Below are 25980 nucleotides of genomic sequence, written 5' to 3' on the forward strand. Positions count from 1 at the left end.
CAACGCCTGGGGTGATCAGGTCCGCCATAGCTTGGGAGAAATGCCCAGGTTTGAGAGGCATCGAGCACCCCTCCTATGAATTCTATTTTCTGCACCAGGACCAACATCGACTTTTGCTCATTTATTAAGAGGCCCAGCACCCGGCAGGTGACTCACACTTGATGCTGTGCTGAACTTGAGCTCATGAGCGGCCTCATATCAGCCAGTCATTGAAGTATGGGTAAATCTGTATGCCTCAAGGCCTGAGGTAGGCTGTGACTACCACCATTCACTTTGTGAAAACTTACAGAGCCACCGACATGCCAAAGGGAAGCACCGTAAATTGTTAGTGGCTGTGGCCCACCACGGAAGATCGAGATGTGGAAGTACACATCCTTTAAATCGAGGGCGGAGTACCAGTCTACTGGATCCAGGGAGAGAATAATGATGATTTGGATTTGGATGATTTAGTTGGGGATTGGTCCTGCTTTGAGCAGGGAGTTGGACTAGATGACCTCCTGAGGTCTCTTCCAACCCTGATAGTCTATGATTCTATTCTATGAGTCTATGAATAATGGAGGCCAGGGAGACCATGCAGAACCTCAGTTAGGATAGGCCAGAGGTCCCCTTTCACCTTAGGAATCAAGAAGTAATGGGAATAAAATCCCTTCCCTCTCAGTTCTGGAGGAACTACCTTCACAGCCCTGCCTGCAGGAGGGCTTGTACCTCCTGGACAAGAACTTGCTCATGAAAAGGGTCCCTGAAGACGGACAGGGAAGGGGGGTACAGTAGAGTGTTAGAGACACACTGAAGGGTGTACCCCTATGCTATAAGTACTCAGTGGTTCAACGTAACTGATGACCAAGCTGAGAGGTATGGTGAAAGGTGGTTTAAAAATAAAATGGGGAATGGATCCAGGAGGGAGACCGGTAAGTCTTCCCCAAGCATGCCTTCAAAATGCTTGTCTATATCTGCTCAGGAACTGGCTAGTGCCCTGCTGAGTGGTGGTAGAGGATGGCTGGCCCTGGTGGCGCCTATAACCTTTTCCTCTTCATTTATATGGCTCATGTCTGGGTGGCCCCGAGAACCTGGGTGGTGGTTGTGGTCTGAAGTGCTTCCTGGAGGTTGACAGTTTATAAAGGTCTTAAGACCACGGCATGGCCCTGGAATCCTTGAGGCTGTGCAGTTTGGTGTCCATCTGGTCTGAGAATAACAAGGTTTCCTCAAATAGGAGATCCTGCACTAACTGCTGAACCTCTTGGGACAGTCCTGATGACTGCAGCCACAAACTACGCCTCATAGTGACTGCCGATGCCATTGTCTTGGCTGCCAAATCTGTTGCATCTAAGGCAGCCTGGAGGGATGGTCTGGCCACCACCTTTCCTTCCTCCACGATGGACGTGAATTGCTGCCATGACTCTTGATGCAGGGAGTCCTTAAATTTTCCCAATGAATCATGGACATTGAAATCTTATCTCCACAACAGCGCTTGCTGATTCAAGATACAAAGTTGGAGGCTAGCAGTGGAATAAACCTTCCTACCAAATAGATCTAGGCATTTAGCATCCTTGTTCTTCGGGATAGTGCTTGTTTGGCCCTGTCTATCCCACTCGTTAGCGGTGGAAACCACCAAAAGAACTCAGGGGTGGGGTGCAAATACATATATTTGCATCCGTTGGTGGGAACATAGTATTTTTTCTCCACCCTTTTAGAGGTCGGGGCAGAGATGATGGGGTCTGCCACAGTGCCTTTACCAACTTAACTACCCCATTATGCACTGGTAAGGCCACTTTAGAGGGAACACTGGCAGCCAGAATATCAAATAATCTGTCTGTGGGCTCTTTCAACTCCTATGCCTCCAGGCCCAGGTTGGTGGCAAAACTTTTAAGGCGCTCTTGTTAGGCCCTAAAATCGTCTGGAGGCAGCAGGTTAGCGAGACCTGTGATTGGCTCATCTGGGGATGAGGAGGAGGATGTCACTGGTACCAAAGGAGCTGAATCCTCTACCGCCTCCAAAGCAATCTCTATCGTAGGTACCACCGGGGTCTCGGTACCACAGTCAGAGTCTGAGCCCACCCCTGGAACAGCTATGGTGGGGCTGCAGCCTCTCTCTCGGAGATCACGAAAGACTGAGGATGAGAGAACTGCCTGAGCACCACAGGGAACCCCACGGGTTCCAACGTTGCCAACACATGGGCCACTGCCCCAGAGATCATACACCGATAGATGGTCCAGTGCATAGGCAAGGAAATACGTGTATCCCTGCTATTCCTGCTTTCCACCATGCATTCTGTAAATAATTGCAGAGCAACAGACAGGCTGAAGGGTAGGACTGTAAATGGTAAATGCATGGAGCAGCACAAAGCAGCAAAGGGCAAATGCATGTTGTTGACTAGAAATACTAAGAATCTCCTGTGACTTTGATGCACAGCCACATGGAAATACGCATCCTTCAAGCTGAGGGCAGCGTACCAGTTGCCAGGATCCAGGAAGGGGACGATGGAGGTCAGGGTGACCATATGAAATCTTTATATATTTATTCAGATTTTGCAGACCTAAGATGGGTCTGAACCCTTCTTTTGCCTTTGGAATCAAGAAGTAATGTAAATAGAAACCCTTCCTTCAGAGAAGAGGGGGGACCTTCTCTATAGCTCCCAAATGGAAGACTGGGTCTCCTGGAGGAGAATAGCCTCATGAGAGTGGTCTCTTAAGAGGAATGGGTTAGGGAGTAGAAGGGAAGGATGGAAATAAAGTGCAAGATGTATCCCTGCTCCACAATTCTTAGAACACATCAATCTGTGGTAACATGGGACCAAGAAGATAGGAAGTGGGATAGCCAGTCAGAAAAAAAATGAAGGAGAAACTTGCAAGAGTGGATCTGGTACTCTATCCTCGACAAAGTAGTCAAACATACTGCTTGGAATTTCTAGACTGCCTCCAGAAACCTGCAACAGATGAAAATTGAAGAGGTAGAGGTCTCCTCCTATGTTTTTTTCCCCTTTGGCAGAGCTGCTGCTCTCCTGCTCTCCCCTTATGCAGCCCAGGTGGGGAAAGTGACATGGATGCAGGGAGCCCTGATGTCGCTCCTCGCTCCATCCCTCACAACCCCCCCAGGAGAGAGCGAAGCAGCAGTGTTCAAGAGGGGGAGCGAGCAGCAATGCCAGCTGTTCTGTGCATCCAGGTCAGTTTCCCCACGGGGCACAATACAGGGGTGCAGGGGTTGGGACGCAGGACGGGGGCACAGGGGATGAAACAAAGGGAACACAGTTTAGGGCTTGGGGAGCCCGGGGAGCCCATGGGGACCAGGGGCACCAAAATACAAGTTTGCCCAAGATGCTATTTTCCCTAAGGCTGGCCCTGGAAGCAAGCCAACATGCTCCAACTACCAACCACAGGTGGTAAAAAGGAACTGAGGATGGTCTAAGATGGCTCCACCCTTTATACCATCATGGAGCAGCATAAAGCAGCAAAGGGCACATGCACCACACCGACAGGTAACACTGAGGGAAAAAAAATCTCTGATTAGTGCACTGCACACGCGCACACACACACACACACACACCCCCTGAAGTGCAATGGACATGTGCAATTACTTGAAGAACCATCTTCAGTTCCATCCCGGGCTCTGGAGGGGAGTGTTCTCTAGTGGGCACAGACTCTTGTGCATCTTCCCCCTAAGTGTGATCCCTTCTGCTCCATCCCCTCCAACCTGTCCCGGTCCTGTCTCTACCCTAACCCTCGCTCCTCATCTTAGTCCCATTTGCTTAACCTAGGCAGTCCCAGTTTCCACTATTCTTATCACTATCCCAGTCTCCTTACCCAGCCATTGCCAGCTCCCTGTGTATGCCCTCTAGCTCCTTGTCCTGACAGTCCTATCTCCCTTCCTGCCAGCTCCTCATCAGATCTCTCTCTCCCACCGCAGCATTGCCTCCAATCATCCTCCACCCATATTCCCAATCCCCACTGACTCCCAGTCTCAATTGCTCTGCCCAGGCTCCTCATCCAGTCTCAGTGCTCCTCCCCATCCCACCTTCCATCTCCTTTTTCCAGTAACTTTGCCCCGTCAGTCCCAGTTTCTCTTTCATACTCCGGTTTCTCGTCAGGTCTGTATCCCCCCTGCACCTCCTCCATCTCACCCCACAGGTTCTAATCCCAGTCTCCTTGCCCAGCCAGAAGCAATCTTCCCCATACATTGTCATCCCATATATCCCTGTATTTATGGCTCCCAAACTCTCCTCCATTTCCCTCCCAGGATCCTTGCTGAGCCAGTTTCAGTTTCCCCCCAGGTCCCAATCTCCTTGCCCAGCCATTACCAGTTCCCCACCCCTCAACTCCCAATATTCCTCTCCACACCACCAGCCTCCTCCGCCACCCCCAAGGCTTTTTTGTACTAATCTACTTTCATCCCATCTCCCTGATCTGGGTCTCATCCCCTTTGCATTCAAATTGGACAGCTTCCTCCTCCCATGCTGCCTGGGCCCAGCAGGGCACTGAGAGTGTAGGAGACATTCTCCCTGCTCTTAGTTCAGATGCCCAGACCTGGCACTGCCTGAAGCAGCCCAAACCTGCAATTGCAAATCTTTCCCCACACTGGCACTTTCATTGCATTGCAGCAGTGTCCACGCATCATTTTATGGCAGGGTAAGCTGTTGCAATGTAGATTCACACCTTGGCTTATCACACAGTTACTTGCCATATAGACAAGCCCGTAGCAGTTAATTCTAGGCAGTGCAGGTAGTACCAGCCATAGTTATGTTTCTATTATAAAACCCTGTGTTCAGTTACTTTTAACTTTGCCAAATTTTAACCATTCAGGCTGAAATTTCCCATGTGGGGTATCTGCTTCAGGCTGAATTAAAAAAAAAAAAAAAAAAGTTTTAGCTAAAATGGTTCTGCCATTTCTGAGGAGATTCGTAACTTATAAGTGTTTAACTTTACAACCTTAACTTTAAACATATTTTCTTTTGTTTTTTATAAAATATATGTGTGTTGATTAAACTTAAACAATATGGAGAATCAAAGCTATAACAAACTCCCTTCAGTTTGAAGAAGCTCTTGTGCCAAAAGCATTGTAACCATAAGTAACAGAAATAGTTTGGACCATAATATGTATTTTATACAGAAATGAATGTACACAAAAACCTATTTAACAAATAATTAACAGGCACAAATGTAACAAAGGTATTTGTTTTCTATTTTAAAACATTATATATTCTAACTGGTATGTTTAAAGGTCAACAAGTAATCAGGTGAACCAAGATGTTGTAAGGACTGAGTGACCACAATACTAATTAAATGCTGGTTAGCAGTCACAAGGAGACAGAAGAGAGATTCTAGCTTACCAACTGAAAGGAACAGAACGGAATTATTGATATAAAGCTGTTTTGTCCTACTGTTTCATTAACTGCTACATTCATCCAAGCAAATCATTAAAATTGGTCTATACCACTGTGTAATGGATTGATTAAACTAATTTATAAATTATCAAAGAATGTAGAGAAATTCTACCTGAATGAACACATTTTCAAAGGAAGAAAACTGAAAGAAGTTGCAACTTAAAAGGTAAACAGAGATATGCAAAAATTGGCCAAGCGCTCCACCTTGAACTTTATAAATACTATTACCTAGCTGTCTTTATTCCTTCCTCTATTATTTTTAAATTCTATTTCAGCTAATGAAAAGTATAAATTTATAATAATTCAAGTGTGTAATTTAGCTAAGCAACATATATATAAGAACCATGAGAAATGTGGTGCAGTAACTGGTCAATTAAAATTACTCAACTAGTTTGTATTGTATACCATATGGTTCTCATATATCCAGTCAGCCAAGGAAACACCATTGTCAGTGTTACACCCACCAGGAGATCTTTGGAACACATCAGGCTTCAGGGATTATTCCACATAGCAATAACGTTGGGTAGTATCAGATCCTACACTGCAGAAGGAGGACAGGTACATTGGAGAATGTCTATGGCATTCCATGATTGCAGAAGGTAAGGCATTCCCTCCATTTCGCTCTCTCCTCTCCTCTCCCAATGTAAGAATCACAATTATCTCCAAACCTGGTAGAGTACAGGATGACTGTGGAGGATCCATAAGCCAGATCAACACAGAAGTTTAGCTAGCTAAAACCCAGTAAAATCTAAAGAAGTCACATCCTTGCTACTAATGGAACTTTGTTCAGGCCACATGGACTCCACTTTAATAAAGAACACCACTTTATCCCAGTCAGACTGACTATAATGATTAAACTGAGTGTTTTCATTTTTAGTATTAATCAGCAAGAAGCATAATTCACAGGACATCTTAATTTCAGTAATCTGTTACACAAAGAAGCCCAGTTAAAATTCTAAAATGTAACAATAGTAAATAGCAAACACTATGTGTCAAAATGTTATGCAATGAGCTTTTCAGATGATTTAAAAACAAATTCAAAAGAAATAAAAAAAAGAAACAGATCAAAAATGTGTATTATGAAGTACATGCACTATATTGCTATATTTTAAATTGTATTTTCAACCTTTAAAATACAAATTATTTCTAAAAGACACTCACTATCCTAAGGTTTCTATTTATTTCCATCCAAAGTATGTAAAAGAAGTCGATATGCTAAAACCGTAATTATTTAAATTCTCTTCTGTGGCAAGGAATTTTTGATTATTATTATATCACAACTAGAATTGATCAATCCTATAACACTGTGGAATAAGATAAGAAATTAAACCAAAAGTCCAGTGTGCTGTTAAAGTTTTTTAAACATGGAAATTTAAAAAATGGAATATATTCAGCTTAATGCCTGTAGAGCTATGTAAAGGTTAATGTTTCCATAACATGTGTTTTTAATTGAATGCTGTAGAACAGAGCAATTTTCAAAAATATGGAACAAATTCCAAAGTTTGTAATCTCTCTTTACTTCCTGGCTTTTGCACTCCACCCCAACACCCAACATGGCATCCGACTACCTTGTTAAAAGGAGTTAGAGGTGAAATAAGGGAAGATTGCTCACCAACAAACCTATTTGTCATATCCTCTCTTCTCTTCTCCCACTCAGCAATAGCTCTTACAGACAGTATTATGGCTTCACCTATTGGGAAGCAGGAGGCAAAAGGTCTGTCAATCAAAGACACTATATAAACTCTATTCTGTCCAGTGGAAAAAAAATATCTAAAACAGGATGTAAGATACTAAGGTGTAGGCAGTACTTCTGGGCTGGTGTCGTGGAGTCCAGAGGCGGCTACAAGGCAGTGGTCAGAGTAGTTGTGAGAGTTGAAATGAGAAGGCAAAAGTCAGGGTAGAAGTCAGGCTGGGGTTGGAGACCAAAGATCGGAGAGTGAAATGAGGTGACACAAGGCAAAGTCTGAAGCTGCAGCGAGCCAGAAGTCTGTGTGGTTGCCCAGACAACTTTCTGGGACACCCTTCAGGGTTAAAAAGTAAGAATGGCCCAATCAGAGCACCACATGGTGCTGCTGCTCTGGCCCTTTTGGGCAGTACTTCCTGCAGCATCTAATTGCCACTGTGGTCCTTGGATGTGGCTCTGCATGTCCTCCTGGGGGCGAGGTGGGAACATCAGTTGCCCCAGGCTTCGCTGACCTAGATTCTAGTCCTGTGGATCCTTAAACAGGAAAATAGCAAGAGATGAAAGAAAATAATTGTCAACACCCCAAGTGAGAAGGTGGGAGAGATGGAGGACAAGAGAAGAGAGAACTATGACAAACAGGATTATCTGTAAGCAATCCTGCCTTGTCATATAGTACATCCCAATTCTCCCATTTTACCTGGCAAAAGCCCTTACAGACAGCAACTGTATCCCAGAACTTATCTGTATAGTAGCCAAATGCAAGAGTCTGCAGCAAAAGACTGGACCATCTGGTAGTGATGGGTGAAACTAAGTGGCTGCCTTGTTAGTAGTAGAAGCAGGTATTTAAACCCTCCAAGCTCAAATTATTATCATTACCCAAGAGCGGTGACACTTCTGACATGACAATGAGATTTCATAGCTTGGTCATACAAGAACAACATTCTTGCTCCTTCTGGGCAATAGCAGGTGGCCTTGTCTTTATTACAGTTCTGAAAACAAATTTTTAAGAGTTTGTGTAATATTTAACATGACCATCCACTCAGGGAGAAAAAACAGTTGGACACAAAGGGAAATTAGGGAGATAATCAAGTAATTCAAATCACTCATTGTTGCAAGAGAGAGATTCAATAGCAAATAGAAGTGCCTCCTTGAGAGAAAGCCATTTCAGAAATGCTTTTCACAATTTCAAAAGGAGCACCTACAGACATTTGAAAAATGAATGACAAATGTCTGAGGGCTAACAGGCCAGTACTTTGACAGTTGCAAGAGGAAGCAGTCTCTTCACATTGAGATGGGAACCAATGTCCTCTACCTGAATGGTCTGCATATTGCAGCAATTGCAGGAAATTAACCTTGAAGCCTCCACATAGAAAGTAGAGGACTTAAGGGAGCATAATTGTACATTCATCCCTCTCTCTAATACCTAGCAGGTGAAGGAATTGTCAGCTACTACGGTGATAAGGTACTATAGAAAACCCTAAAATAGAAGGAAAGATAGATGTCCCAATCTGAGTGTACAAATTTAAGTCCAATTCCTCAAGGACAATAAGGCCATTGTGGAGAAACTAAATGAATTCTTTGCATCAGTCTTCACGGCTGAGGATGTGAGGGAGATTCCCAAATCTGTGCCATTCTTTTTAGGTGACAAATCTGAGAAACTGTCGCAGATCGGGGTGTCATTAGAGGAGGTTTTGGAACAAATTGATAAACTAAACAGTAATAAGTCACCAGGACCAGATGGTATTCACCCAAGAGTTATTAAGGAACTCAAATGTGAAACGGCAGAACTGTAATTCTGTAGTTTATAACCTATCATTTAAATCAGCTTCTGTACCAAATGACTGGAGGATAGCTAATGTGACGCCAATTTTTTAAAAGGGCTCCAGAGGTGATCCTCGCAATTACAGGACAGTAAGCTTCATTCCCGTACCGGGCAAACTTGTTGAAACTATAGTAAAGAACGAAATTGTCAGACACATAGATGAACATAATTTGTTGGGGAAGAATTGACATGTTTTTTGCAAAAGAAAATCATGCCTCACAATCCACTATAATTCTTTAAGGGGGGTCAACAAGCATGTGGTCAAAGGGGATCCAATGGATATAGTGTTCTTAGATTTTCACAAAGCCTTTGACAAGGTCCCTCACCAAAGGCTCTTAAGCAAAGTAAGCTGTCATGGGATAAGAGGGAAGGTCCTCTCATGGATCTGTAACTGGGTAAAAGATAGAAAACAAAGGGTAGGTTTTCAGAATGGAAAGAGGTAAATAGTGGAGTCCCCCAGGGGTCTGTACTGGGACCAGTCCTATTCAACATATTCATAAATGATCTGGGAAAGGGGGTAAACAGTGAGGTGGCAAAATTTTCAGATGATACAAAACTACTCAAGATAGTTAAGTCCCAAGCAGACTTCAAAGAGCTACAAAAGGATCTCACAAAACTGGGTGACTGGGCAACAAAATGGCACATGAAATTCAATGTTGATAAATGCAAAGTAATGCACATTGGAAAACATAATCCCCACTATACATATAAAATGATGGGGTCTAAATTGGCTGTTACCACTCAAGAAAGAGAATTTGGAGTTGTGGATAGTTCTCTGAAAACATCCAGTCAATGTGCAGCAGCAGTCAAAAAAGCGAACAGAATGTTGGGCATCATTAAGAAAGGGATAGATAAGAAGACATAAAATATCATATTGTCTCTATATAAATCCATGGCACGCCCACATCTTGAATACTGCATGCAGATGTGGTCGCCCCATCTCAAAAAAGATATATTGGAATTGGAAAAGGTTCAGAAAAGGGTAATAAAATGATTAGGGGTATGGAACAGCTGTCATATGAGGAGAGATTAATAAGACTGGGACTTTTCAGCTTTGAAAAGAGACAACGGGTGGGGGGGGGAATATGACGGAGGTCTATAAAATTATATCTGTTGTGGAGAAAGTAAATAAGGAAGTGTTATTTACTCCTTCGCATAACACAAGAACTAGAGGTCACCAAATGAAATTAATAGGCAGCAGGTTTAAAACAAACAAAATGAAGTATTTTTTCACACAATGCAGTCAGCCTGTGGAACTCCTTGCCAGAAGATGTTGTGATGGCCAAGACTATAACAGGATTCAAAAAATAGATAAATTCATGGAGGGCATTGCCATCAAAGGCTATTAGCCAGGATGGGCAGGGATGTTGTCCCTAGCCTCTGTTTGCCAGAAGCTGGGAATGGGTGACAGGGCATGGATCACTTGATGATTACCTGTTCTGTTCATTCCCTCTGAAGCATCTTGCATTGGCCACTCTCGGAAGACAGAATACTGGGCTAGATAGTCTTTAATCTGACCCAATATGGCCATTCTTATGTTCTTATTCCTTCTCTAGGAGGAAACACCCCAAGCTACACCCTCTGAAAATCCTACAGTGAAATACCATCTTCATTCAACTTCTAGGATGTCAAGTCTAGGTGACATGAGCTGGGGAAACTGACTTGTCTCAGGAACATACTCCAGTTGAAGGGCATTTATCAAGGATAAGAACTTGGTGATGCTCCTGTGCTCAAAGATGAAGAGCAACAAAGGAGGCAGTAGTATCATTTCTGACATGTCTTATTTTTCTCAAAAGTTCCGAGTCGAGAGGAGGGGAACACTATCACAGTTCCTTGCCTCAATCTCAAGCAAATGAATATATCCACCAAAATTGCGATTGCAGCTCTTGCCAGGACTCATTTAGCATGGTTATCTTGCTGGAAGCACACTAATAAACTGTTGGAGACGCCAGGAAAGTGAAGGCTCCATTCACTCATCCTTGCTAGAGGTACAGGCGAGTCTCATCTTACACAGGGGTTCCGTTCCGCGGTTAGCGCATAAAGCGAAAACCGCATATAGTCAAAATTACAGTGAGGTCAATGGCAGGCGGAATCGCCCGCACTAAAGGTATAATATTAAAATTGTTATTTTTCTCTCTTTTTTTGTTTTTTGTTTGTTTTTGTCGACCACGTAAAGCTGAAATTGCGCGTAAGATGCGACAGACCTGTACACTTTTCTGAGGCAGACAGGGATAGAGGCACTGCTAAGGTACAGAGACTGGGGAAGGAGAAGGACAGAACATGGTGCTGTGTTTTCCATGCTGCCCTGTTCATATATGTTAGCTCAGTATGGCTGTGTACTAGAATAGAGAAGTTCCTAAGATTGCAGGTCCAAAAGAACTACCTAAGGGTATGTCTACACAGCACAATCCTGATGGCAGTGTGTAGAGTACATACACTGCATCCTCCTCTAGAATGGGTATAAACGACATTCTAGATAGTGAGGCACTGTTTAGGCACATAAAGACATGCCAAAACACTCTCTCTACATGCTCAAGCAGTTCCTCCCACATCTATACTGCTATTTTTTAGCAGTGTAATGTCCTGGTGCCTCCCCACTGCCAGAGTCTTTTCATGCAGTGAAGAAGCAGTCACAAAAGACTCCAGCAGCAGGGAAAGACTCTGGCAGCAGGGAGACAGTGGGAAAAGGCTCCGGCAGCTCCCCATGGCATGGAAAGTGGGAAGTTGCCAGAGCCTTTCCCTGCGACAGTGAAAAACTCATCAGTGCGGAAAGGCTCCCTCAGCTCTCCGCTGCATCCCCCTGGCCAGAGCCTTTCAGTGCCATATTTAGCTACCCACTGTAGTGTGAACACAGCTTGTTTTTTGCTGCAGCATACACTATATGTCACCGCCAGAGGTGTGCGATGTAGATATACCTTAATGCTGCAACACAACAATACTGAAGGTACATCTTCCAAGAAATGAAAGATGCCCAAGTCTAAGAGGCAGATAAAGTGATGATGCAAACCAGATATGGGTGCTGGAGAAGAAGTAAAGATCCACAATAACTGGAGGGAGAGAAGCACCAAATATGGTTGACTTTTTGATAGACTAAGAGAAGGAAAGGACATCTTCCATGGAAAAAAAATTAAAAAGTACATTTGAAGGAGGATGGCTAAAGGTAGACGTGAACCCACAGGACAGGGTGCAAGCCAACTGCAAAATGACCCAAGAATTGAAAGATCCACCATGATGAAATCAGAACAAAGGAAACTGGAAATATGAGATGTCTCTGGATAGAAGATGCTGCTAGCACAAAGAAGAAGAGAAAACTCTTTTCTCTGAGAAACAAAACAATCATAATATGGAGTGAGGATGGTGGAGAAAGGGTCTTCATGGGACCTCCATATTCTATTATGTCTTCATCCACCCAACTCTTTCCCTCCCAGAATTTAAAACCCTGGGGAGGTTCTGCCAATTTCGTCTTTGCATCTACCTCTACATTCCTGGTGAGAAGCCACCTGATGCTGGCAAAGAGTGGAAAGTTCCATGGTTCTGGCCCTCACAGAGATAACATCTGTAGAGAGAGATGTCAAAAGAAATGGATATGTAGGTAGAAACATTTCCCAAGTCTATGTGGAGGGCTCTGGTAACCAGTATAGAGTGGGTTGTAGTCAAGACAACCACTGCAACATCATAAGCCCTATGAGACCTCATTCTGGCCTCTGTTGAACATGGGACCACATCTATGAAAACTTGGAACAAGAACACAGAAACAACTTGGCATCTACCCCATAACACTGGACAACGAGAATCTAGATTATCAGACAAAGCCAGGTATTTCCATGTTATGAGGAAGGCACTGAAAATTTACTTTATGCTGGTTCCCATTCCTCAGAAGCCATATCCTAGATGGTAAAGTACAGCAGGAAGAATGCTTTTTATTTTTTAAAAACAAGTTTTGAGTCTTGTAGGCCCAGAAAAATGAATGTCCTGTGGAAGTGATTCCAGCTCTACAAGACATATCAGTATCCTGGAATTGAAGAATGCTGGGGTTGGCCAGGATGTGCACTGAAATCAAGGCTAATTATTGAGAGGTTAACACCTTCAAGGCATACAAAAGGCACAATGGAGAGAATGGGGCTCTCATCTTAGGCCATGTCTACACTAGCAAACTTACAGTGGCACAGCTGTACCAATGCAGCTGTGCTGCTGTAAGATCGCTCATGTAGCTGCTCTACACAAGCTCTCTCCGTTCAATATAATAAAACCACCTAAATGAACAGGGACACAGCGCTATATACATGAGCACTTACGCTCACAAAATTTATGTCACTCGGGGGGTGTTTTTTCCTGAGCGACGTAAGTTTTGCCAACATAAGTGAGAGTTTAGATGTGGCCTTAAAATGCTGCTCTATCCTAAAGTGATTGGGGGGGGTAGAGGGGGAAGAAGGGTTGTGGAAGTCCATATTCATTGAATCTCAGTGATTTCAATTTCCAATTTCCTCAGGTTACAAGTAAAAAATTTGTTTCCTCTCACTTTCCCACCCACTCCACCCCCCTGCTCCCCCGCGTAACTCCACAAGCTCATCCTGGGTTCTGACAGTCAAGTTGGTTTCTCTCCATCTCTCATAACAGCACCACAAATAAAGGTTCTTTAGGCTCAGTTAAGCCCTTAATTAAACCTATGCAATCCTGCAACCTTCAGATGTTGTTAGGAAGGATAGGGGAATGGATTTTTTTTTATATATTTGGGATTTTTATTTGTAAATAAAATCAAAAAAGTCATACCATTCACAAAAATTATCCTAGATAATAAAGGATCTTACTTGGATTTTGGGTCACAAATTATTTATGTAGAGAAAACTATTGCATTTTGGTAGCTATAGCATAACAGTGATGTTGATCCAAATGCACCAGCATCTATCTTGGTTGCACATGTATCATAGTAATTATGCATGGAAATGAACAAATTATATATCTTCCTAGTCACTTGCCAGTGTAATTACCACAATTGAATACACAATCACAGTAACTGTGCACACAAATTATGCATACATGTAGTCCTGAAAATTTAAATGTTGCCTTCAGCATCTCTATTTTGAAATTCTTACATAAACTTTCATCCACCGAATATAAAAAGTGTTAAATTTTAAAAAGATATGTGCATTTACTCAACCTTTCCTCAGTTGAGAATAAAAAATAAAACAATCCAGTCAGTTTCCTATGTTCTCCAAGCTAATATAACACATTAGCAAAATCTCACCATTGCCATAGGCTTTACTAATTTAAAATGAGTGAAAAAGATATATAAAGAAACATGGCCTTTATTTCTCTCTATATATACGCATTTATTAACCTTCAAATAACTTCATAAAGAATACTAAAAAGGCTAGGAATTGCTTTGAAAAAAGAATAAAGCATAAAATCAACATCTTTAAGAACACCTGTCTAAATTTTCATTAGCTTGTTCCAGGTCTAAAAGTTCAGTGGAAGATTTCCAAAGGCAGTTTTTTATCTTACACACTTAGAACTACAGTATCTGCTTATACTTCAGACTAGAAATATTGAGAAGACTCAAACCTGTGAAAGACATTTGACATTTTTGCTAATGTACATAAACAACAAAATGGAAAACATGCATTCGTTTTTCAAGGCTAGATTCTGATCCATCCAAATTAACATAAAAAAATCATTTTGCTAGGCCAAAAGAATTTATCATAAAGTATCTCAGAGAATAAAACATCTCAGATTACATGACAGAGATGATAAATATTTAAAGACTATTGTATTCTGGCAGATCACGTCGTAGTCTTATTGCCTTCAGCTTCTCTACTTTGATTTTTGCTTTCAGTAGCTCTTCTTCCAGCTGCTGCTTTCTTTTCAAGCCATCCCTCTTTTCTTGGACGTAAAGCCCAATTTTTCTTTGATTTTCCAAGATTATCTGATGCTCCTCTTTCAGCATTTGCAACATCTGTGGCTCATACCCACACGCTGGCCTAAAGCGTTCTCCAACCTCAAGCCTAAAAAAATCATCTCTTCTTGGAATGGGAGATGAAGATAACATCATTCTCATATCAACAGAAGACAGTGAAGTTGAAGGAGATCTCTCCATAACATGCACCAATTGGTGTTCTTCTCCTTGTTCTAAGTCCTCACTCTGCTGTGAATCTACAGCCAAGGAAGGAGGAGGTTTGACATCCTCTTCTGGTTCCAACTCCATTGTGACAGTCGCAGGATGGTGATCCAACACTGCTTGTGGGGAACTGGTACCAGCAACTGTTTCTTTATCTATGTTAGCACTAAAACATATATATAATAATTAAGTCATTATCTGTAAACAAAAGCCATTATATACAAAAATAGGAGCAGATTTAACTTGTGATAAATATTGTAATTTCCTGCAATATATCTTGGAAGAACTTACTTTATTAAGTTTAGGTATTAAGGTGAGCTAGGACCTAGGACTGTATATAACTTCCCCAGTGGGGAGAGGTGACAGATGTAAGCCCTGGGAAGTATATAGGATTTCAAGAGACTATACTGAATTGTGACAAACAAATGTGTTCTTTTTGGGACACCTCAATCTGGGACAGTTCCTCAGATTTGTCACCTAAAAAGAATGTGTCATGTGTGAGAATCTCCCTCATATCCTCTGCAGTGAAGACCAATGAAAAGAGTTCATTCAGTTTCTCCGCAATGGCCTTGTCTTCTTTGAGTGCTCCTTTAGCAGCTCAATTGTCCAGTGGCCCCACTGATTGTTTGGCAGGGTTCCTGCTTGTGATGTACTTAACAGCAAAAATGGTTTTAGTTTGTGTGTCTTTTGTCAGTTGCTCTTCAAATTCTTTTTTGGCCTGCCTAAGCACACTTTTACACTTGACTTGCCAGAGTTTATGTTCCTTTCTATTTTAGTCACTAGGATTTGACTTCCAATTTTTAAAAGATGTCTTTTTGTCTGTAACCGCCTCTTTTACTCTATTGTTTAGCCATAATGGCTTTTTTGGGAGGGTCATCTTGTAGTTGTTGGGTTTTTTTATTTGGGGTACACTTTTAATTTGAGCCTCTATTAGGGTGTTTTTTAAAAGTTTCCATGCAGCTTGCAGCCATTTAACTCGTGACTGTTTGTTATAACTAGCCTCCCCATTTTTGTGTAGCTTCAAAGTTAAATGCTACTGTGGTTGGTTTCTCTGGTATTTTTCCCCTTACAAGGATGTTAAACTTAATTACATTATCGTCACTATTACCAAGTGGTTCAGCTACAGTAAAAGCTGTTTTATCCAGCATGTTGGGGAAACGGGGGGTGCCGGTAAGTGAAAAATGGTGGTTAACTAAGAGGGAGGGAGTTTGGGTGTGGGAGGGGATGTGGAGTGCAGGCTCTGGGAATGAGTTTGGGTGTGGGAGGGGGCTTGGGGCACAGGAGGGGGTGCAGGATGCCGGATCCGGGGGTCGCTCACCTCAGGTGGCTCCCCGCAAGCAGCGACCTGTCCTGGCTGCTCCTAAGTGGAGGCACGGCAGGCAGCTCTGTGTGCCGCTTCCGTCCGCAGGAGCTACCCCTGCATTTCCCATTGGCCGTGGTTCCCAGCCAATGGGAGCTGTGTTGCTAGCGCTCGGGGTGGGGCAGCAAGGAAAGTCGTCTGTCGGGCCTCCGGCTGGGAGCAGCCAGGACAGTTCGCCGCTTATGGGGACCTGCCCGAGGTGAGTGGCCGCAGGATCCGGCACCCTGCATCCCATCCCATCCCATCCCAGGCCCCAAGTCCCCTCCCGCACCCAGACTCCCTCCCAGAGCCCACGCTCCACTCCCTCTCCCGCGCCCCAACCCTTTGTCGGCCCTGCACCAACCGGACTATAAAACAAAATTTTAATGAAGATCAGAAATGCCGGTTTATAGAGCTTTCTGGTTGGTGAAGTGCCGGATAAAAAAAACAGCTTTTATTGTATTATCACTTCTTGGTGATCCTGTGCTCCACTTAGGACTAAATCAAGAATTGCCTCTCCCCTTATGGATTCCAGGACCAGCTGCTCAAAGATGCAGTCATTAATGGTGTTTAGAAATTTTCTCTCTGCATCCCATCCTGAGGTGACATGTTTTCAGTCAATATGAGGATAGTTGAAATCTCCCATTATTTTGAGGTTTTAACTGTTTTGTTTTTGAAGCCTCTCGAATCTCCGTGAGCACTTCACAATCACAATCACCATTCCTTGTCAGGCGGTGGTATAATCTTCCTGCTATACTCATTATTCAAGCATGGAATTTCTATCCATAGAGATTCTATAGTATTGTTTGATTCATTCAAGATTTTCAGTATATTTGATTCCATGCTTTCTTTCACATGTAGTGCCATTCCCCCACCAGCACAACCTACTCTCTCATTCCGATATATTTTGTACCCTATTACTGCGTCCCATTGATTATCATAATTCCACCAAGTTTCTGTGATGACTATGATATCAATAGCCTTATTTAATACCAGGCACTCAGGTTCACCCATCTTAGCTTTTTAATTTCTTGCATTCGTATACAAACAATTTTAAATTTTGTCAATATTTAGTTGTTTGCCTTCATGTGATGTAACTGAAAGGCACTCCTTTTCATTTGCCTGTTTCTCTTCAGAGCCTACCTGTACTTTATCAACTTCTATCCTCTTCTCTTTACTAGGTTATAAAGTATTCCCTTTAATAAATCCTCCCCTAAGGGATGTCTCTGTTCTTCCACATCTGTCATCTTTCCCCCAGCCCTTAGTTTTAAAATTCCTCTTTGACATTTTTAATTTTACATTCCAGCAATCTGGTTTCATTTTGGTTTAAGTGCAGCTCATCCTACCTGTACAGATCCTCCTTTTCCCAAAAGGTTCTCCAGATCCTAATAAACCTAACTCCCTCCTCCAAACTCCATCATCTCATCCACACATTGAGACCCTGCAATTCTATCTGTTTAACTAGCCCTGCATGTGGAACTGCAAGCATTTCAGAGAATGCTACTAATGAGGTCCTGACTTTAACCTCTTACCTAGCAGCCTGAATTTGGCCTTCAGGACCTCTCTCCCACCTTTCCCTATGTTCCTGGCACCTACGTGCTCCCCAGCACCACACAGAAGTCTGTCTAGATGTCTTGAGAGGTCTTCACACCTGGCAGGTTCTCCCAGTCATCACAAATCCAACTATCTCCCATTACTATTACCTGTCTCTTCCTAATAACAGGGGTCCCCTCTCCCAGAGAGGTAGCCTCAGTGTGAGAAGATACCATGACATCATCTGGAAGAAGGGTTCCAGCTATGGGATTATTTCCCTCTGCTCCAGTTTGATATTCACCTTCCCTGAGATTTCATCCTCCTCAACAGCACAGAGGTTGACAGATGAGGGGGTGGGACCACTCTATGGCATCCCAGAAAGTCTCATGTATGTACCTCCCTGTCTCCCTTAGCTCCTCCAATTAAGCCATTCTGGTCTGAAGAGCCCAGACGTGGGCTTTATGGGCCATGAGTCACTTGCACCAAATGCACACATTTGCTACCTGCCCACAAGGAAGCAATCACGCATGCTGCATTAAATGAAATAAACTGGATAGCCCCCCACTCTGCTGCTGGACTTCTGCGTGCGTGCGTGAGTGAGTAGCTATGAGGTAGCAAGAGAGTCATAGCATGGAGTAGAGGTGGGAAACCACAGACAGGGAGGAAGGCTGGCCAGCCAAGAAAGCTAAGTACCACCAGAATTAAGACCCATGCACTCTTAATTGCCCCCCCAGTGCATACGCATTATGATATAGTTTTTAATTACATGATTACATACTATTTTCTTCCACAGGAGCCCTCTCTTCTTCAGTGCATAGGATGGATGATGCTTACTTAATGATCAACTATTCAATATTTATCCTCCTTGTTGAATTTGTGGACCTAGGCCATATTTACTGCACACTTTTAAAACCCTGCTCTGAAGACCGAATTATTAATTTCCTTATGAACTTTTCTATGGTGCTCATCACTACAGAAGCTGAATGCTTCACAGATATTAATGAATTTATTTTCACAACACTCTGACAAGAGTGCTATTACAGTATTATTATTCCCATTTTACAGATGAGGATCTGCCTAGAGTCCTGTGTGGATACACAAATATGTATCCGCATCCGATCCGCAAAAATTATCTGTGGATATCCGTGGATTTGTAGGGCTCTCCACTGGGGGGTGGGCTGAGGCTCGGAGGCATTCACCCACCCCCCCCCCCCCCCCCACCAGAGCCCAGTCGGGGAGAGCCTCTAGGGCTGCTGTGGGGAGCCTGTACGGAATCGCGGACCCTCCACCTGACCTCGGCTGGGCGGGGAGACGGCCGGGAGCTGCTCTCAGCCCCTTTCCCTGCACCACAGGCAGGTGGAGAGTTTACCGCGGCTCCCCAAGGCTCCCTGGCTGGGCTCCACACTGGCCTGGCCAGGGGAAGGGGCAGGGAGGGAAGAGACCTGTGGACATGCCCGGTGGCTGCTCGGACCTCTCACCCAGGGCAGTTGGAGGATCCGCCACAGCTCCCCACAGCTGCCTGCATGGCTCTTACTGTGGCCCGGCTACGGCTTCAAGCCACCCCCTCCCCCAGCCGGTTCCGGGTCAGGGAGAGACGCACTGGCAGCTGTGGGGAGCTGCAGCCCCCGACTCCCGCCCAGTGACCCTGCCCCCCAGCCTCTCCGCTCAGTGTCCCTGTCCCGCAGGCTACCCGCCCAGGGCAGGTGGAGGATCCATGCCACAGTTCCTCAAAGCTGCCCGCCCAGCTCTTACCGTCAGAGCCCTGCATGGATACAAAATTTTTATCCGCATCCATGCCGCTATACACAGAAATGGTCCACAGATATAAAGCGGATACCCGCAGATTTGCAGGGCTCTAGATCTGAGACACAAAGAGATTAAGGTCAAAAGTGGCCACTACTTTTGGATGCCCAATTTAAGGGCCTATGGCCTCATTTTTTACTTAGCATTCATTTTATAGCACTTTATTTCTTTAAAGCACAGCTCTTGCCTTCAGTTTCACCTGTAAGTGTTCTGCACTTCTGCAAATCTAGCCCCACATTTCTCAACTTGGGCACCCAGAAAATGAGCAACACATAGGCTATGTCTACACTAGAGACCTTACAGTGTCACAGCTGTACCAGTGCAGCTGCGCCACTGAAAGATCTCTCATGTAGTTGCTCTATGCTGATGGGAGAGCTCTCCCGTCAACATAATTAAACCATCCGCAATGAGCGGTGGTAGCTATGTCGGCAGGAGCGCTGTGCATACTACCACTTATGCCGGCGAAACTTATGTCGCTCAGAGATATGGTTTTTTCACACCCCTGAGCAACAAATTTTGCCGACATAAGTGGTAGTGTAGACATGACCATAGTTACTGGCAACCTGTGAAAAGTTTAGTTTAAGTGAGTTGCCTAGCATCACAAATGATCCACAAGGGGACTTAGGTGTTAAGTCCCAGGCCTTGGCTACACTTGGGGATTGTAGTCATGTCGCCAGCGCAGCACGAGCTCTCTCGCAGCGCTGTAAGTACTCCAACTCTCCGAGTGGAGTAGCTTGCAGCGCTGCAAGGGAGCGTGTAGCGCTGCAGGCGCTGATTACACTGGTGCTTTACAGTGCTGCACTCGCTGCGCTCGGGGGGGGGAGGAGGGGGCGTTTTCACACCCCTGAGCTCAGCAAGTTGCAGCGCTGTACAGCACCAGTGTAGCCAAGGCCCTAGTTTTAGGCATCACTGCAATACACAATTCCCTGTCTCAGCTGCTGCCTAATCCCACAGGCACCTAAACTCACTCAGTAACTTTTTTACTGTAGATGCCTATGTTTTCTCACTTTGAGCATGTACACTGCAGCCTCACTCTAGAAGTCCAGACATCTAGCTCATGCCTAAGCCCCAGCACAATCCACAAAGTAAGGGAAATGAGGCAGTCCCCTACCTATCTTCCCTATGCAACCCAAACAGGGGAACTAGACACCCTGGGTCACCCATCTGTCAGGTGGGTGCCCTAACCACCAAGCTATAGAGTCAGTCTCGCTCTCTCACTCTGCCCTAATTACTCTAATTATTTACCCAAAGTGGAGGAACAGATTCAACAGAAGAGACTGAGGAAGCCCCACATCAGAATATTCCCTATGTCTGTGGTTATGGCACTCTCCTAAGAGGTAGGAGACCCCTGTTCAAATCTTTTCTTGCCATCATACAGAAGGGGGAATTGAATCTTGGTTTCCCACATCCTGGGTGAGTGTTCTAACCACTGAGCTAAAAGTTATAAAGGAGATACCTCCACCTCCCTCCTTCTCCATTTCTTGCTTAGGCACCTAAACTGCCTGGCTCCAAGAAAGGAACTCCTGGCTGTAGAATGCAGAGATAGGCATGTAAATCTCAACTACAGGTAGGTGCCTAACTCCATGAGAGAGGCAGGCTTAGGACACACCCTTCTTGTCAGCATCTCCAATTAGCTAGCTTAGGCAACTCCCCGTCTAGTGTACTGGCTTTTGTGGATCCCACTTTTAGGCACCTATTTCTCCCTATGTATTGTATAGGGAGCCTAGACACCTAATTCAGGCTTTGTGGATCCCAGTGATTACAGTGATTTTCTAGGAACCTGAAAGCGAAGCATTGCAATTCTGAGTGTCACAACACCTAAATCCCTGTGTGGATCCAAGAGCCTCTGTGGCAGAGGCAGGAATAGAACCCATTTTTCCAGGGTAAGATTCAATTGCCTTAACCATGAGACCATCCTTTCTCTTCAGACAATACCCTGCCTCATTCACCACACACCTTTCAACTTGTACAACAAATGAGGCAGGGGGCCTACTGACAACTGCTTCATTCAATACACAGCCCCGATTAATTCCTTAAGCAGTGTCCATCTTGTGCACTGAATGAGGCAGAGGTCCTGTGGGAAAAATATGTGATCATGTAATTAAAGACTGTATTATAATACATACACAAAAGGGGCCAATTAAGGTTGCATGGGCCTTAATTCTTTTACTTCATAACTTTTGAGTGCTTGACTTTACAACCTTAACATTCCCACTGCCAAGTACGACTGCCAGTCTCTTCTCCACTGCTACATGCTGTTTTTCTTCCTGCCATAACCTCAGCTCCTAATGTGGCCTTCCTCATCCTTACTTGCTGTTCCTAGCCTGAGCCAAGGGGTGGAAACAAGTATCAGGAGAAGCAGGTCAAGCTAAAGAGAAAGAGAGGCTCCCAGAAAGGGGAGGGGAGGTAAACTGGGAGTTGATACGGTCTAGAACAGCCCAATGGTGAGAAATCCACAATGATCCACTACAGTGGACCCCACCAAGAAACTAGCAAAATGATAAGCTTCCACGTAACTCAGACCTGTGAATTAGTTTTAGTTAGTTTCTTAAGAGCTAAACAACAGTAAGATAGAAGGTGAAAACAGAAAGAAGGAACTGTAATAAGAGAAGCTCCTCTTTGGCAGTTACAGTGGGACTCCTGCCAACTCCACTGAAAGAAAGGGAAACAACAGTTACCATAATGGGGGTGGTATTTATAACCCTGAGGCATCCATGATTCATAGGTTTTGTTTAATTTAAAGTAAGGTAAGAATTTCTTACCAGATACCAGGTGACATTAGGACTTTGTCAACTACTTATATATACCTCCAAAAACAAGGTCATGTTATAATGGGTTAAAACTGGTTATGCTTGGAGGGGGGGGAATGTATTTTAGGGTTAAAATGGAAGAATACAAAATAATAGTGCATTTTGCATAAGCTATTTAAAAGTATTTCTCCAATACTTAGTGCACCAACTGGTATATTAGGGGGAAATCATTTTGGGCACCAATTCAGTGTTCCTGGAGTCCTAACAGATTCCAAATATGTTTGAGTTGCAGTAGTCAAATTATGGAGATCACTGGCTCTTGAACATGCTGTGCATGAAAAGCACCATTACTGTATGTAAGTCCATGAAACATCTATACCTCTCAGACTAATTTTTCTCATTACAGTAGGTGGTGATCAAAACATCACTTTTATACCTAATTAAAAAGGCTGTTTTGTTTTTTATAAGATCTTTTGAATTTTACCTATACGGGCATTCACCAGTAGCAACTAGGCTGCACTGGTGCTACAGATTTCTTTACATCAAAGCCCCACAAGAGCATGTTATTTTTTTTTTTTAAGAGAATCTAGCACGATAGGATTTAGACAATTGTTACCATTCAGTTCAGTCATTGGCACCATGAATCAAACTTCCCATGTGTGCACATGCCAGCTTCCCCTAGAACATTTAGCTGTTGCACCAACCAACTATAAGTAGTATCTGATTAATGGGAAGCCAGCTTCACATACTATTTTGATCTGCTAGTGAAAAGAATGTAAAAATGTAGCTTTATCATGATTTCTGGGTAGTGGACGGAGTTTACTTTTATCCTTGTTAGTTTAAAATATCTGCATCCAGAGGAAGCAAAATCTGACCCTAGCAGTTTCTGATCCTGAAAAGACCAATACTGTACCAGCAGAGTGTGTTGCAAGTCTGATTTGAGGGGCATTATAGCAGCTGTGGGGGGAAGCTTGCCCACTGCCTGCTTGTATTATGTCTGGCTCAAATCTAGACAGTCTCACTTCATGGAGCACTAAAAAGAACTACAAAAGAGAAAACTACTGATTCTGTAGCTCCCTAATCTCTGTTTATATGCTTACAAACTGCCTAACATACAATACATGGATTGTTATTTACAGTTTATATTGCAATTAGCTTTGCTCTGGTTTCAGAAAATGTCAGCAAGTGAAGGAAAAGTAATCTGTAAAAATCTATTTGTAGTGTTAAAGGCACTTTACTGAATGGAGACAAAGTGCTTAAGGTCTGGATTCAGTTAAAACATATTCAATATTTGCCTAATAGAATAATTTATGATACAGAAAGGTATATGAAATAGATTTCTTGGTTCCCTGAACTTTATATAGATCTTATGTAAACTGGTAATAGTTTTATATGCAGCAAGATGACTGCAGTATTACCTTAAATGGAGGAGAATAGCCATCACTTTGTCAGTGTTTGAATAATCTGCCTATTAAAAGGTGAGGGAGGGGTAGAGGTTGGAGCTACTATTTCTCTGTGATTCCCTCTTAACCCTCACCTTCCAGAATATGACACAAAACACTGAAACAAGCTTTGAAACACAGCTGAAAATAGAATGCAATGTTAAGTCACCATAAAACAAAGGAAATAGTATCTTGCTATTGTTTCCAATCCTTTTCAACTCTGTTGGGGATATTTGCTTTAGGACACTGAACTCAAGTTAAGAATAAGTCTTATAGAGTAGGTAGGAGGCGCCATAATTTTAATTTAATAACAAAGTAAAATGTATCTCACCTTTGAAAACTGCTCCTGTCTCTTAAACACACACTGGAAATCTGTGGAATCATCTCCACAACTTTCTTGGTTGGCTCAGAAATGCTGCTTTTATAATCTGAATGGGTCTCCTTTTGCTGCAATAGCTCCTGTTTGGCATATTCTTTGAGCCTCTTGTACAGCGTGCGCAGGCCCTGTGCAGTACGAGGAGGACGATCTACTCCGATGGCATTGTAGTTATCGGCTATGATATCCCAGCATTTGTTTTTTTCCACTATTACTGAATGCTTATTGGTATGTTCTTCAAGAATTTTAACATACGGCTTCACAAGTTTTAGCAAATCAAGCTTTTCAGATAAGGTAAAATTAGAAGATCTGGCCTTCCCAACCATTGTTATCTCTGAATTAAGGAGGCAGTTTTTGAAACCACCATGCAGTCCCTAGCTCTGCTCAGCTCTTTTTCACAAACAGAAAAAGATCAGGCTTAACTAGGCTAGTCTCATTTAGGCCCACGCCTACAAGGGAGGGTTTATTAAAATTCCTTCAGCTTAAGCTGACGCAGGTTCAGGAAATCTGCTTAAGCCAAGCCTGACCTACATAAGGCTTCAGACTGAAGACGACGGGAAGAAACAAGCAAAATACACTTTAGTATGAAGGGACCAGACACACAGGATTTAAAAACAGAAAGGTTTAAAGATAAGCATGTTACCCAGCTGAAATTTAACCAATTTAGCTTGAGTAAAAAGCTCTCACAGATCTCTAGCTGAAAAACTGAAACTGCTCTGAGATTTTAAATTTAATAATGTCAAAAAAGCAACAATTGTTTTGTGTAATGTATTGATTGTTGAAATTAAACACAACAGCAGACGAGATAAAAACTAGAGAGATAAGTGTGGCGTGTGTAGAGAGATCCCTAACAGAGCCCCTGATCACTGTTCCCCAGCTGCTGTTAGCTCTTACAACATTTGCATAATGCTAGTCCTGCTGTCAATCAGGAATTGCATATCCTCTAGCTAGTTAGGTTACACTCAGACTCAGACTTCACAGTAAAGCTAAGCTTCTCCTGCATTTTGCAGGCTGCTTTCGCTACCTACACACAGGCGTTTTAAAGAAGCAGTCTCTGTTAATGATAAAACATTTATCTAGAGCAAAAACAAAAAAGAGATATACATGAACAATTAATTGTCCTTTAGCTTCTGCCTGCAGCTGTGCCCTGCTAAAACATGCCTGTCCTGTAATGTGTATGTCATCAACATTCAGTCTGCAGTGCCTAAGAAATGGCATGATCTAACTCCCAGTCTGCATGTAATAAAGGTTACATTCAATCATGACAGATTTACTGAGTGTATTACAGTGTGTAGATACTGGGATTTTCATACTATCCACCAGGAAAAAAAATCTACTTTTATGATAATACTTCCAGGCATTCTTTCAGTGTCAAATATTTTTATTAACAAGATGCGCATGCTGTACCAGTGCTAATCATTCTGCATAGCTAATATTTTTCAAAAGTCTCACTTTAAACACAGTCTTATTTAAAAATACATATACCAGGTTTTAAACGTCTATGGTCTAAATTAAACCAACAAAATCTGAGAAACACAAGAACTTATAAAGCTAAGGACAAGAATGGTTCCACTTAAAAGGGGGGAGCTTGTAGGGGGTTACTGTGTACAGTTCTGAGCACCAAGTTTGAAAAAGGACGTCCATGACTACAAAATCAAGAGTTTGAAAATGAGCTTGATTTGAAGGGATACTGGCAACAGCTTCTCAAGCTTACCATGTTTATCCTTGAAAAACATAGGCTA

The 25980-nt window shown here is 43.2% G+C and overlaps 2 protein-coding genes across 3 annotated transcripts in view; both read right to left on the reverse strand.

Moving 5' to 3' along the window:
* The window catches only part of RAD54B (RAD54 homolog B), a 113624-nt gene that overhangs the window by 55102 nt on the left and 32542 nt on the right, over positions 1–25980 (reverse strand). The window lies entirely within an intron of this gene.
* FSBP (fibrinogen silencer binding protein) lies at positions 13100–24884 on the reverse strand. The gene is made up of 2 exons (XM_034763291.1): positions 24194–24884; positions 13100–15161 (listed from the first exon to the last, which is right to left on the reverse strand). Exons 1-2 carry the CDS (start codon positions 24562–24564, stop codon positions 14636–14638), a joined length of 897 nt encoding a protein of 298 aa, XP_034619182.1. The 5' UTR covers positions 24565–24884; the 3' UTR covers positions 13100–14635.

Source organism: Trachemys scripta, chromosome 2 (genome assembly GCF_013100865.1).
Source record: "Trachemys scripta elegans isolate TJP31775 chromosome 2, CAS_Tse_1.0, whole genome shotgun sequence".
Classification (NCBI taxonomy): domain Eukaryota; kingdom Metazoa; phylum Chordata; order Testudines; family Emydidae; genus Trachemys; species Trachemys scripta.